Raw genomic sequence first — 13,121 nt, 5'->3', positions numbered from 1 at the left:
GAAGGAAGAAGAAAATAAAAATTTAAGGGATCACATCAGCCTTGCATTAATGGTGAAACTGAAAAGGGGTTGTGTGTTAGGTAAAACTTATACGCGATAGATATATATTTTTTGTTTTCACGAATTGTCTTGTTTTACTTAAGCATGGCGTCAATCTCAAAATCAATGGTCTCACATGTCTTCCAAGCTGATTTTTGGGATTTTTGAGTGGGTCCAAGTGGATGCTAACAAAAAATGTCTCTTTCGCCTTCCATACAGCAGAAAGAAGAAAAAATTAACAAAAAATGGTCCTCTTGCTAATTGGTATTGGGCTTGGTGTTTTAGCTGATTTATCACTTTCATTTTTCCTCCAATACACATAAGAAAACTTTATCTTTTCTTGGGCTACACCAATAGGTTTGGGCTAAATTTCATGAGCCCTATTAATGTGTTTTAGGCCTTTGGTTGTGCCCCATCAAAAAAAAAAAGGCCTTTCGTTGTGCCAAAATTGTCCTCAACCATAGGCATAGGTGAAAAATCACTACCCTCGCAAGACAATCAGAACAGATCCACATGGAACACATACCACCACAAACCAAATCATGAAAAGACAAAGGAAGTTTAACAAAAAAATTTCTTCTTTTTATATTCTTTACAATTGACAAGATAGAAAATTCATTTCTGTCATTTTCGTTACATTATAAGGAACCAACAGCTAGGGCCTATGGAGACAACGCAGTACTCATACTTAGCCACTTTTTCTTTATAGATACATGAAGAAGATTCCCTCAGAAAACACTGATTCATTGAAAGACCGACCTCCAAAGAAAAACCCCTTTTTGGATTATATGGGGAGGGAGGGGTCGCTCTTAATTATGAAACAACACGATGAGTTGGTGGGACATGAAAATGTGACACAAACTTTTACCATTTGTCTGTATTCTAAAGGACATAAAAAACTTGAAGAGACAGACACTCACAAACCAAAACCCAACCCCACTGCTTAAATTTTCCAGATTATGATCTCTCTCTCTCAATGAGTCATGACCTTTGTGGGTTACCATTCCCCAGTACCCAAAATTTGTACGACTACACCAACTCCACGCCGGTCTATTTGTCCCAATTTGTCGGCAATGCAAGTAAACCATAGGACCCAATTATCAATTATGATGCTTTGTGACTTGGTTGTACTCAACGACTATGAGATTAAAATGCTAAGGGTAAGGTGGAGGCAACCTCACATGTCATTCACAAAAAGCTATGTGTGTGCAGTGTGACCCGTAATCTTGTGACACCAATATGTGTGATTGAAAGTAACTTCATATTTTATCAAAATAAGTATTTATCATTACAAAATAAGACCATGCTACATCCTTATTAATTAGTTTTTCTTTATTAATAAAAACTACTTGTTTGTGTTATAATACCTCATGCAAACACATTATTTAAAAAAAAAATCAAATTAGAATTAATTTGAGGAGAATATTATCTATTGGATGTAAGGTAGCTATAGTGACATATTGGAGTGCATGCCCGTGAGTCCAATTAACTCTCAAATAAAGGAAGTAGTGAAAAGTGAGATAATTGCACTTCAAGTGAATGTCAATTAAACACAAAATAAATATATGGTATATGGAGATAAAAGATAGCCGTGTACTATACTTCACAAAGATTAGAAAATCTCAAAGGAAGCTGTGTTCCATCTTATATTGAAATAGACGGATGACATTATATTGATGATTAAGTTGATAACATTAGGGGGATATGGTAAGCCTAACCCCACATTTTTGTCACGAATGAAACTCCATTTTAACGTATATAATTGTCATTGGGACACCTACTTGGAAGTTGGAACCAACCTGTCTTTGGCTTAAATGAATAAGTTCTTAGTTCTACCGTACAAGGAAGGGTCGCAATCGTTTTGCTAATATCTTCTAGGAAAAAGTTTAGATCATAGAATTTTTCACAACTTTTTGTTATAATTATTGTTCAGAATACACGTGTAAGTAAAGTCTCACATTGAATAATGATTAATGATGAAAAAAATGAGTAATTAATATAACATAACATAATTGAGCACATACCTATTAGGCTTAGGCCTTTTGGATTAAAATGTGTCTCTATATATTATATTAATTATTCAAAAAAACTCTCCAAGGTACTTATCTTCCAAACAAGTGGTATCAGAACCCATGGTGGTGTGGGGTAAAGGTGACAATGTTATGGAGGTTCCAATGGTGCCAGACAACAATAAGGTGCAAGGTTCCCATGGAGGATAAAAGATGTGTGGGTTGATGCGTGGAGGCTCATATATGATGCACTAGTGAAGGAAAAAGGCCATTAGGCAAGGGGGAGCAAGTAGGATTTGTTCATGACTCATAGAGAGGTCTTGAAGCCCACTAAGAGGTAGAGATAGTGAGGGGGAGATTGTTGGGTATACACATATAAGTAAAACCCCACATTGAATAATGATGAGAAAAATGAGTAGTTAATATAACATAATTGAGAGGAAACAATAGTAAATTTTATTAATTAAGAAACAAGATAATATAATTGAGCACATACCCATTGGACTTAAGTTTTTTGGATTAAAGTGTCTCTATATGTTATATTAATTATTCAAGAAAGCTCTTCAAAGTGCTTATCTTTCCAACAACTATAACATGACAGTGTGTGATTGATAAAGAAAAAATAATAAATTTATGTATAAATAATGATTAACCACCCATAATTTTTCAAGTCAAAATTGTAATAAAAAATTATAAAATAATTCGTGGTCTCGTAGGTACTCTATTTTCTAGACCAGTTATATAAACTAATAGGTCAAAACCTAGTGTGTACCAAAAAATAGGTCAAAACCTAGTATAGGATCCCAGGTGAGTGACTTTGGGACGAGCACCTATATGGTGGTGCACCATTCTCGACAACTCGAACCTCTTTAAAAAAAACATCTCTTTTTTTTTTTTTTTTTTTTGAATCATTAAAAAAACATCTCTAATTGATGAGCTCATTTGGTGGCCAATTAGATAGTATTGTTGCAAAATAACCTATCAATCCTTACTAATCTAGCCAAGAGACTCTGACAAGGCCCTAAATTGGTTTGGGCACAAGTACCGAACATAAAATTTTTTAATTAGAACTTGAGTTTGGATGCCACCGACCATCCCAGAAAGCTATCTCGGCGGGAACTGAGATCCTAAAATAAGGCTAAGATGGAGAGTAACTAAGGAGAAAACATATTATCTTTGGATATAGTTTACTCCCAAACCAATTTCGAGTTATTTTCTCCAATCTAATGTGGCATATTATAAGACTATTCATATATATTATTTGTAAAGATAATAGTTATCTGATATAATTTGCAAACTCAATCCAATCTGATTTGGGACTTATCATTTATAAAATTATACAACTATACAAATTCAAATACAAAGGAAGTTCAAAACATAAATAATTCTACCATATCCTATCTTATCATATCTCAATCTAAAACTCTTGTTACAATTCAAATCGAAAACTGAAATATCTATCTACAGCTGTTACACAGATCTGATTTAAATTTGAATTTATGCAGCTACATCACAGCTACACGTCACCATTATTTTGGGCTGGCAACCTTATCCTTAACATTATTAAAACGAGTCATACCATACGTTTAAAAAATCATGCAACTAAAATCATACATGGACAATAATATTATAAATTCCCACATTGTAAGTTGAAAGAAGATGACTCCAAGTTGATTTATACCTAAACTTTTTCTTATTAACTCTAATTATGGTCATGAGAAGGTATCTCATGCACTAAACGCATAAATTTTTTTGCCATGGTCATGGAAACCTCCTTGAAAGCATAAGAGCTTATCAACATACAAGGGAATTGGCAACTAAAGTTTGCGCTTGATATTGGCTTAAAAAACTAGCTATTTATGGGTTTTATTGCACTTTTTGGTACTAGTTATGAATCTCATTGTATTATTTCAACTACCTTTTAGTTTTATCTATGGTACTTTCAATAAAAAAAATTTTAATTTCAATAAAATAAGCAGTTTCCAAATACACAAATAACTTTTCATTCGAATTACAATTACACATGACTGACATGAATGAATTTGATTCAAGCCACACCAATTTCTCTCTTTCATCAACCCCAGATACCCTCCTCCTGTTTAGGACATTGAGCCAAGTCCTCGATCAAAGAAGCATTCTTTTTTCTACAAAAATAAAATAAAATAATAAAAAAAAATCCACCATCCACAACCAAGGGTCGTAGATGGATTTGTAATTTTTTATCCCAAATAAAATAAAGGTCTTAAATTATTTCGAAATGCATACATAATCTCACCTTCCAACAAGAAATAGCATTTTTGCACATGCAATCGTAGAATAGCTAAGTTTGCACACATTGTGATAATTCAAAACCACCTCAAATGTGCTCCAAGATTAATTCTAGTTAGGCACAACAAATTATTAGACCTCTCTATATTCTGTCATTGAATTCTTCACTATTGCTACCATATGCTTTATAATCTAATTGCTTTTTTCCTTATATTATACACCACCTCTTATTTTATTCCACTCATTAATTTATTTTATTTTATAATAAAAAAAAAAAAAAAAAAAAAAAAAAAAAAAAAAAAAAAGAGAAGTACAATGATAGCGGTCAACAGGTGACCCATTGCTTGAGTTTCATACTAAACTACATATCCTCTGCAAGAAGTACTAATTCAAAATATTAACTTATCAAAGCACGACATGTGTTCAAGTGACAAAAAAAACTCTCTTCACACAGCTCATCTAACAAAGGGAGCTAAGTCTGGGAAGGGAAACAATATAAAATTGATGGAGAAATCAAGGAATTTTGAAGCTACCATAATCAAAATGTAGGTCTTCAGAAATTTTCTTTTGTCTTTTTATTTATTTTGCCTTTCATTCCAGATGTTAATTCCAAACAATTACACCATGGAATGGAAGCCATGCCCACAAGCATCATTATGCCTTGTGAAAGTTTTTACAAAAAATCCTGAAAGCCCTGAACACCTACCTTGTATCAGTTTTATGCACTCTTGTGTTTGAATCTAACCTAATAGTTGTCATTCATTTGCGATTTTTCTAGAATAATACCTCCCTTTTAATATAATTATATTAAACATATTTGCAAATTTTTTATTTATTTATAATTTCACTGTTGGTTAATCTTAGTTGGTTCAGTAGATTTTGTGTGTTCATAATTATGTCATATACTAGTACTACTTCTTATATATAAAAACTACCATAATTTAATTATTAAACATAATAAACACTATTTTTTTGAGAAGATAATCATTAAACACTTGATCACCTATATTACCGAGGATTTATCCTAAAAGATCAAAGGATCTCGATCCTTTCAAGTCAAGTTAATGTATGTATCGCTAAAATCTATACATATATATTAACATGTAAAACTTAGAGAAAATTAGGGGGGTCAATGTTTGACCCAACCCGCAAACACAACACGAACCCAACACGGGTTTTTTCGGGTTAGGGTTGGGCCTTAATGGGTTTGGGTCATAAACGGGTTGACCCGAAAGCGATACGATAAGAAAAGTGTCATAAGCGGGTCAACCCGCGTAACCCACAATAAACACGTTTGACACGCCAATTTATTTGTGTCAACCCAAAATGACTCATTTAACACAACCCGTTTAATTCATATAACAAATAAATATTTATTTTATTTTAGATTTGTCAAATACCTTTTATATCCAACATATATTTTAAATTTAAAAAGAAAAGTGAGTAATTATAAAAATTTACAAGGGATATAATTGGAAATGGAAACTTTACAGACCCTAGAACTACTAATACTTTTTTTTTTTTTTTGGCATAGAACTTGCACAAATGAAATTGGATGAGCTTGTGGAAGATGTTATGAATTTGGACATTAACAAAGAATCTATAGATGGTAATTGTGGTCATAGTCAGGATTAGTCTACTGTTTGCTCAAATTCTTTCAATATTGATACTTAGCATTTGGCGAGTTCTAAGGATATTATATTTTTGTTGAGCTATGTTATTTTATTTTTGTTAAACTTTGTTATTTTGAATTTGGGTTGAAGTGTATGCACTTCTTTTGGAGTGTAAAAAACTTATTTCTAGATGAATGTTATATTTTTGTTGAACTATATTATTTTGAATGTGGGTTGAAGACTTGAAGTGTATGCACTGCTTTTTGAGATGTAAAAAAAAAATTATTTCTAGATGGATGTTATATTTAATATTATGCAGGTTGAAATAAGTTGTGTTACATTTATGTCAACCCAACACGACTTATTTATTAAGCATTTCAAATGGGTTGGGTCAGGTCAATCCGCTTTATTAACAAGTCGGGTTAAGGTTGAAGGATCATGACACGATTATTAAATGGGTCGGATTAGAGTTGAGCCATTTAGTCGAATACCACTACCTTGACACGACACGAACCCGACACGCTAACTCGAATTGACACCCCTAGAGAAAATCCAATTAGATTCTATAATTGAGGTCTAATTTTGTATCTTGTGTTCTAAATTATTTATTTTTAGAGAGTTTTATTACTTAATTTTTGAGCTAAATGTGGGACCATATCATAAATATTTATTCAGGTGAGTTATTGAGTACAAAAACCAAAGAGTCTAGAATTAATTAATTGTAAAAATTAAAAAAAAAAAAAGTGCTTCACAATATCAAAAATTAAGAATTAGTAAAAAAAAACTACCTAATAATATTCTTACAATATTTTTTAAAGAGTTAAAAAAATATAAAAATGATTATATATCAATAGTATTTAAATTATATATATATGAATTATACTATGCATTTTAATGTGTATATTTTAAGTATATTCATGCATATGCATGGGGTTACAAGTTAGTTCTTTTAATGCAAGATCAATTTTCCGTGATAATATATTTTAAAATTATTTTCATGGCTGAAATTGATTGAAATTTATCATGGATTTACCCTAAGAATTGAAATTTACTATAGATTGCTCTAAAAAATAATTAAAGGCCCCTAAATTTGGGTTTCTTGATAAACCTACAATTACCCATAAAAATAAAATTAAAAATTAAAAAAAAAAAGAAAAAAAAAAGAAGATAAAAGATAAACCTTCTGTATCGCAAATAGTATGTTCTTGATTGGTTGTTTTCTCCCAATCATATAATAGAACATAAAATTAAACATATTTGTGGGGATAATTATTGTTTCTTAGGTTGTATTTGGTTAGACAAAAATTGGAAAATATTTTTCATATTTTTAGAGTTTGTTTATCAACAAAATTTGAGTAAAAACTAAACCAAGCAAATCCACATATTTCTTATTCATACAAGAACTAATCCATAACAAAAAAATTCACTCCTACTCTTTTTCTTACCAGGAAAAAAAAAAGATACCTAACAAAAGTTTCTAATTATAGGTTTATACCCATCAAATTTCTTGTCATGCATGAGCTAATTCACAATTCAAACATTAAAAATAACAAATAAAAACCCAATTTTTCTTCCAACTAAACCTAAAAAACACAAACCCATATTCTAAAACTTCCTAATATAACAAAAACCAACAAAATTATAAACACCCACATAGCAAACACAGTCTAGAGAACATAACGTTTGTGCAACTATTTTTTTGTTTGAACGGAAAACTTCATTTTCATTGATTTGAATAATGGGGTATATGCCAAGGATGTCAATACCATATCGGAGGCCGTACCGGTTTGGCCACCGGTACGATATATTTCGGATATCGGTCAATACCGGTGTACCGTTTCGGGTTTACCGCTATTTTTTATATTTATAAATAAATAAATAAATATATATATATATATGTGTGTGTGTGTGTGTGTGTGTGTGTGTGTGTGTATGTATGTATGTGTCTGTGTATATATATATATTATAATAAATATAAAAGTTTACCATAAAACATTTCCTCAATTCAGAACTAATTATTCATGGTTTTAGACTTTAGTATCAATTAAAAGGGAAAAAAAATAATAAAATAAAATAAAATAGAAAGCTTAAAAGTTACCATTGCATACTAAGAAAACAAATAATACTAATAAGTTAATGCAAATAAGTTACCATTTTGTCATAACAAAAATTCAAAAATTACAAAACTTAAAAAAAAAAAAAAAACTTTTTTTTAGTACCGGCCGGTATTGCCCGAAATTGGCCGGTATGCCCGGTATTTTTTCCGGTACGAAACAGGGGGGTCGAGCGTACCGGATTGCTGGCCGGTACGGTATATTCTGGTCATACCGGCCGGTACGATACGGAATCGATAACCTTAGTATATGCACTAATAAATATCTTTGAAGAAAACTTGGGCCTTGTTCATGTCTAGCTAAGCATGAGTAATTTATTATACCTTCTCGTCTGGTATTACTTATTGTTTGAGCAACTTGAAACTATCCTAATTACTATAATGAGGTGTATATATAAAGGAGTCTAAAGGTAAAATGAAAGAGTTAATGCTATTTCGCTCATTCTTATTCAAAACATTTCCAAATTACTGTCAAAAAACAAAGTTGTTGAAAGGTTTGTAAAGTGTAGCATTGACAAGGGGGAGGATTGAACGTTGCAATCATTTTATCACAAATTGAGAAGTACACCTATAATCATAGGGTTAACTTTAATTTTTATGACAGGTGTGACCACTAGGAAACTAATGATTAATTTTTGTTTATATAACACAACTAATTTCTCTTTGGAAAAAAATAAAAAGGTAAATGAGAGTATCCTTTCCATAGGTGCTTTGGATTTTGCCATCATAATCATATCATCGGTGATAACTTAAGCCTGTAAAGATAAGAACTTTTTATAAAGTCATGGAAACTTTGTTTACATGGAAGACTTATCTCAAAGAGTACATGTTTTCTTAAATTTCCAAGAGTAGGTAATGGACAATGATGGAGGAGATAGTGCTCGACACAAATTGGCCGATGGCTTCGAGTATAGGGTTGTTGAGTTAGAATATCATCTTCTTGGCAAATCATGATCTTCTAGAGTGGGGGAGAGCTTAATTTGTTTTTTTGGCCCTACATGAGTCAATTTGAGACTGTGATTAGTCTAATATCACTTTACACTGCCTTATCATTCATACTTATCTCAATCAGTAGTGAAAATGGTGTGTCAAAAAATGTGTGCATAGACCGACCTCCCCTCCCTCCAGCCTTAGGCCACAATGTCCTATAGTTGAATATATAACTTATAACAAGTTACATTGGAGTAATTTTTGTTAATTACCTAGAGGAAACGGTAATAATAAATGAGTTTTGGACGCTGCAGTAACCAGAGTGTGTCTTTAATAAGAGTATAAGACATAACGTATGGGCTTGGGCTAGGAAACCTATGATCCTGTAAGCAATAAATTCGCTGAGTGGGCTCCCCAAGCTATACGTAGAACTCACTGTGCTCTTTGGGTAAGAATTTTTCATATGAGATAAAAGAATAAAATCAAAAGGCAATAACTTACTTTTTTTTTTTTTTCTTTTTTTAAGAAAGTTTCAACTAATGGCTTCCGTTATTTATAAAAGTTCTTTATTATTAAACCAAAACACTAGTCGGTTTTTGGTATAGATGAGAATTGAACATCAAATCTCGGATCTCTTATTCGATTATAAGAGACTCTATTAACTGCAATTTACCCAAAAAAAAGGGGGGGGCCTCAATAACTTACTAGACTATATATATATATATATATATATATATATGACTCTTTTGAAGGTGTCAAAAATCTAGTACTAGCAGTATTTATCATTACCTCCCACCCAAAAAAAAGGGAATATAAAAAGGAATGGAAAAAAGAAAACTTATGGTCCTTCAAAAGAACAATAATGGATAAATTGACATTAACACTTTGGGTATGATCATGATGGCATCAAATACCCGTTATCTTTTTTCAAAATAGTTTAAAACCTACTTTTTCTTCTTTTTCCCTTTATGAAAAATTTAGGTCTGCCTCAACTTTGAACGCTTTGCCTTTACTTGCCTATATGATTATGAATGAAACGAGAGAAGAAACAAAAAACCACTGAGAGGCATTTCCGAAACTGTTGCCCCCCATATTCCTCGTGTTCCTTCATTCATTCATTCACAATCACATCCCACCACACCCACACTACACCCACTCAAATTGCCTTTCCCATAAAAAAGAATGCCAAAATAGAAAAAGTTTAACCTTTTTTTTTTCTCTCAAAAAAAAAAATTTTTTGTTGCACTTGCACACGTATATAATAGGACACTTTGTTGTTGGAGTTTTTAACATTTTAAAGAAAACTTTAAAACAAGTAAAACTGTCACTATTTTTGTACCGTTTTAGCTGGCATAAAGTTTGACTTCTCTTTGTTTGGTTAAAGAGTTAAAACTTAAAACAAACAAAAAAAAAAAAAAAAAAAAATAGTAAATACCAATTGCATATCAAGCCTCATATGGCAATTTCCTCGATAACAATGAAATTTGACCACATTGCCAAATCTAACAGTCAAGAAAAACAAATGGTAAACATTAATTCCAATAAAACAAAAATCTTCCAAATTATGAAATATTTACCAAAAAAAAAAAAAATCAGAAACTAATCAAAATAATAACCAAAAGTCAGATGCTAAAATTGAAAAAATTTCTATGGTTTATCAACTTTCTGTTTTCCTAACATGAATTTTTCTTTTTCTTTTTCTTTTTTTTTCCTAAGACAAATTAACATTTACGCTAGCAGTCATGACAGAATGACATACTGGACAAGTGCGTAGAGTGGAGCCACAATTAGTACACAAACATAGATGCCTGCATGGTAGCAATAACACCCTTGACTCCCCAACCCCACAATTCTTACACATCCTATTGCCACCACTACCCACCGCCTCATCACCGCCGTCATTGAGCGGAGGCGGCGTGCACCGCCCAAAGTCGTTACTCCCGCAGCTCGATTCGGCGTCGTCCGCCGTGGCTGCCACGTGGCGGTCTTCGGCAACGTGGGCCAGGACTTGTTCTAGATTGCTGCGTAGAGTATTGGCCGTGGCCTCATTAGTTTGTGCCAACTCTCTCCAAATCTGATTCTCTATAGATAGGCTTTTCACTCTTTCTTGAAGGACCCAATTCAGCTTTCCCATTCTCTGAATCTCTTCGTCTTTTTCTTTCAGTTTGTTCATGATTGCTTCCTGGAATACTGATTCCAACATTCTTGATTGCCGCTCTTCTTGCTCACCAATTTCCAATCTTACTTTTTCAGCCTGTAAAGAAATTAAAGAAAAATTTAACAATCAGTACATAAAATTCCAAAAAAATATGCAAACTTTTCAGTTCAAAATCACTGTTTTATATGATCAATATAAAATAGCCAAATTTCCAAATCTTATAATGAAGAAATTAAAGAAAAAAAAAAAGATCCAATTAAGAACACAAGCTTATTTGATTTGTCATCAACTTTTTACAACAAAAAGATTATAAATTTTTCCAAAAACACAAACTTTATATAATGAAAAAGTAGGAAAGACAGAGTGAAGAATTACTTACATGTTGGGCAAGGAAGCGATCGATCTCTAATTGTTGTTGATGAGCCCGGAGGATAAAGTCCTGGTCGAGAAAAGATGGCAAGCCTGAGACTTTGTTGGTTTTTTGACGGATTGGTAAAGCATTGAAGTCATTGATTGAATCTCTAGGACGCTTTCGCTGATCAGGGACAGGGATAGCATAGGTGAGTCCACTATCGGCCTTGTTCATGAAGGTCTTGGTTGAACCACCCAGATTGCCGCAATCAACAGATTGGTAATAAGGTGGAAGCGTTTCAGGCATTGCTGCAACCTGAGGCAACATAGAATCCATCTGGGTATTGTACATGTTGGGATTTCCCTGATTGAGTTTCACGAAATCTCTGCAAGAAAATCAAAACCCAAGTCAGAAAAATAGGAATTCATAGCGAAAACAAGAAAAACCCATCATGAAAAAAGCACTGGAACAGAGATATAGACGGTTATGGTACCTGTTTGTGATGAACTTAGACTGGAACAGGTTCATATGCCGAGCTTCAACTGCCATGAAAGATGGTTTTTTTTTTTTCTTTTTGCTTTCTTGTGTTTTTGAGAGAGAGAGAGAGAGAGAAGTTTATAAAAGGGAGGCAGAAGATTATGAAATAGAGAAGTGGGGAGGGGGGGGGACTGGTTTATATTTAAGGCGTTGGTTTGTGAGTTGTGAGTGTCATTTAGAGAGGGAAAGTCAAAAAGAATTCTAGAGAGAGAAAGTCATTTTACTAATACTACTACAATACAAAAAATACACATATCAAAAAGGAATTATATTACTATACTCTTAGGTGGGGAATTGGGGGATATCGCAGATTTGGTTCTTGGATTCGCTTTTTCTATATTTAAAAGGGTGCTAATTAATTATTATCAAAATAATAATAATAAAGGGTTTTAATAATTACTTAATTTCATTGTCTTAAAACTTTTTATTTTTGGAGTAAAAGTTGTCTAGAACTTTTAATCTTAGTAACCAAGAAACCTTTCTCAAAAAAAAAAAAATAGTAACCAAGAAACCAGGCTATCAAATCTAATAGTAGTAGGGGTAGTATTATTATTTGCTACTTTCCCTATTGGAATAGGGAATAGTAGTGTATAGGTAGTGTGTCCAAATTTTGAGGCTTTACTGTTTTTGCAGTAGTACTAATATAAAGTGTGTTTGTGTGTTTCTCAAAAAAAAAAGTGTATGAGTGCGTGTGTGAGAGATAACGTGCGGTGAGTGAATGACATGGGGATGTGGGGGAAGGGGGGGGGGGAGGAATATTTACCACGTGTGACCGAAAGCCTCGTGGGTGTGACTTCCTCCCCCACTATTTGCCACGTATGCTGATATGCAAAACTACGAGACTCTCGTTGGGTACGTGACCCTACTATGGTGGGGTCTACTTTTTTGTCGCACGTGTGAAGTGGAGGGTCCACTTTGTTTGTACTCAACCTTATTTAGGCAGAGGGTGACCCTGTTGGCACGTTTTGGAGGGACCCACTGATTTTAAGGGGGTGGTGTTGAAAGTGTGGACTTGGGGGGAAGGGTGGGGTCCCACTGACAAAAGGGAACACAGACACACACCCAATTTACTGTTCGATTGCGGATTTTCCCCGTTTTTGCA

At 33.0% G+C, this 13,121-nt stretch overlaps 1 protein-coding gene across 1 annotated transcript; it reads right to left on the bottom strand.

Moving 5' to 3' along the window:
- Positions 1–10,572: 10,572 nt before the first annotated feature.
- Positions 10,573–12,199, bottom strand: LOC115967451 (BOI-related E3 ubiquitin-protein ligase 1-like). The gene is made up of 3 exons (XM_031086546.1): positions 11,976–12,199; positions 11,510–11,867; positions 10,573–11,226 (listed from the first exon to the last, which is right to left on the bottom strand). Exons 1-3 carry the CDS (start codon positions 12,029–12,031, stop codon positions 10,684–10,686), a joined length of 957 nt encoding a protein of 318 aa, XP_030942406.1. The 5' UTR covers positions 12,032–12,199; the 3' UTR covers positions 10,573–10,683.
- Positions 12,200–13,121: the final 922 nt, after the last annotated feature.

This window comes from Quercus lobata, chromosome 11 (assembly GCF_001633185.2).
Source record: "Quercus lobata isolate SW786 chromosome 11, ValleyOak3.0 Primary Assembly, whole genome shotgun sequence".
NCBI lineage: Eukaryota > Viridiplantae > Streptophyta > Magnoliopsida > Fagales > Fagaceae > Quercus > Quercus lobata.
The sequence above is the reverse complement of the archived record's forward strand: the minus strand, read 5'-3'. Positions and strand labels throughout refer to the sequence as shown.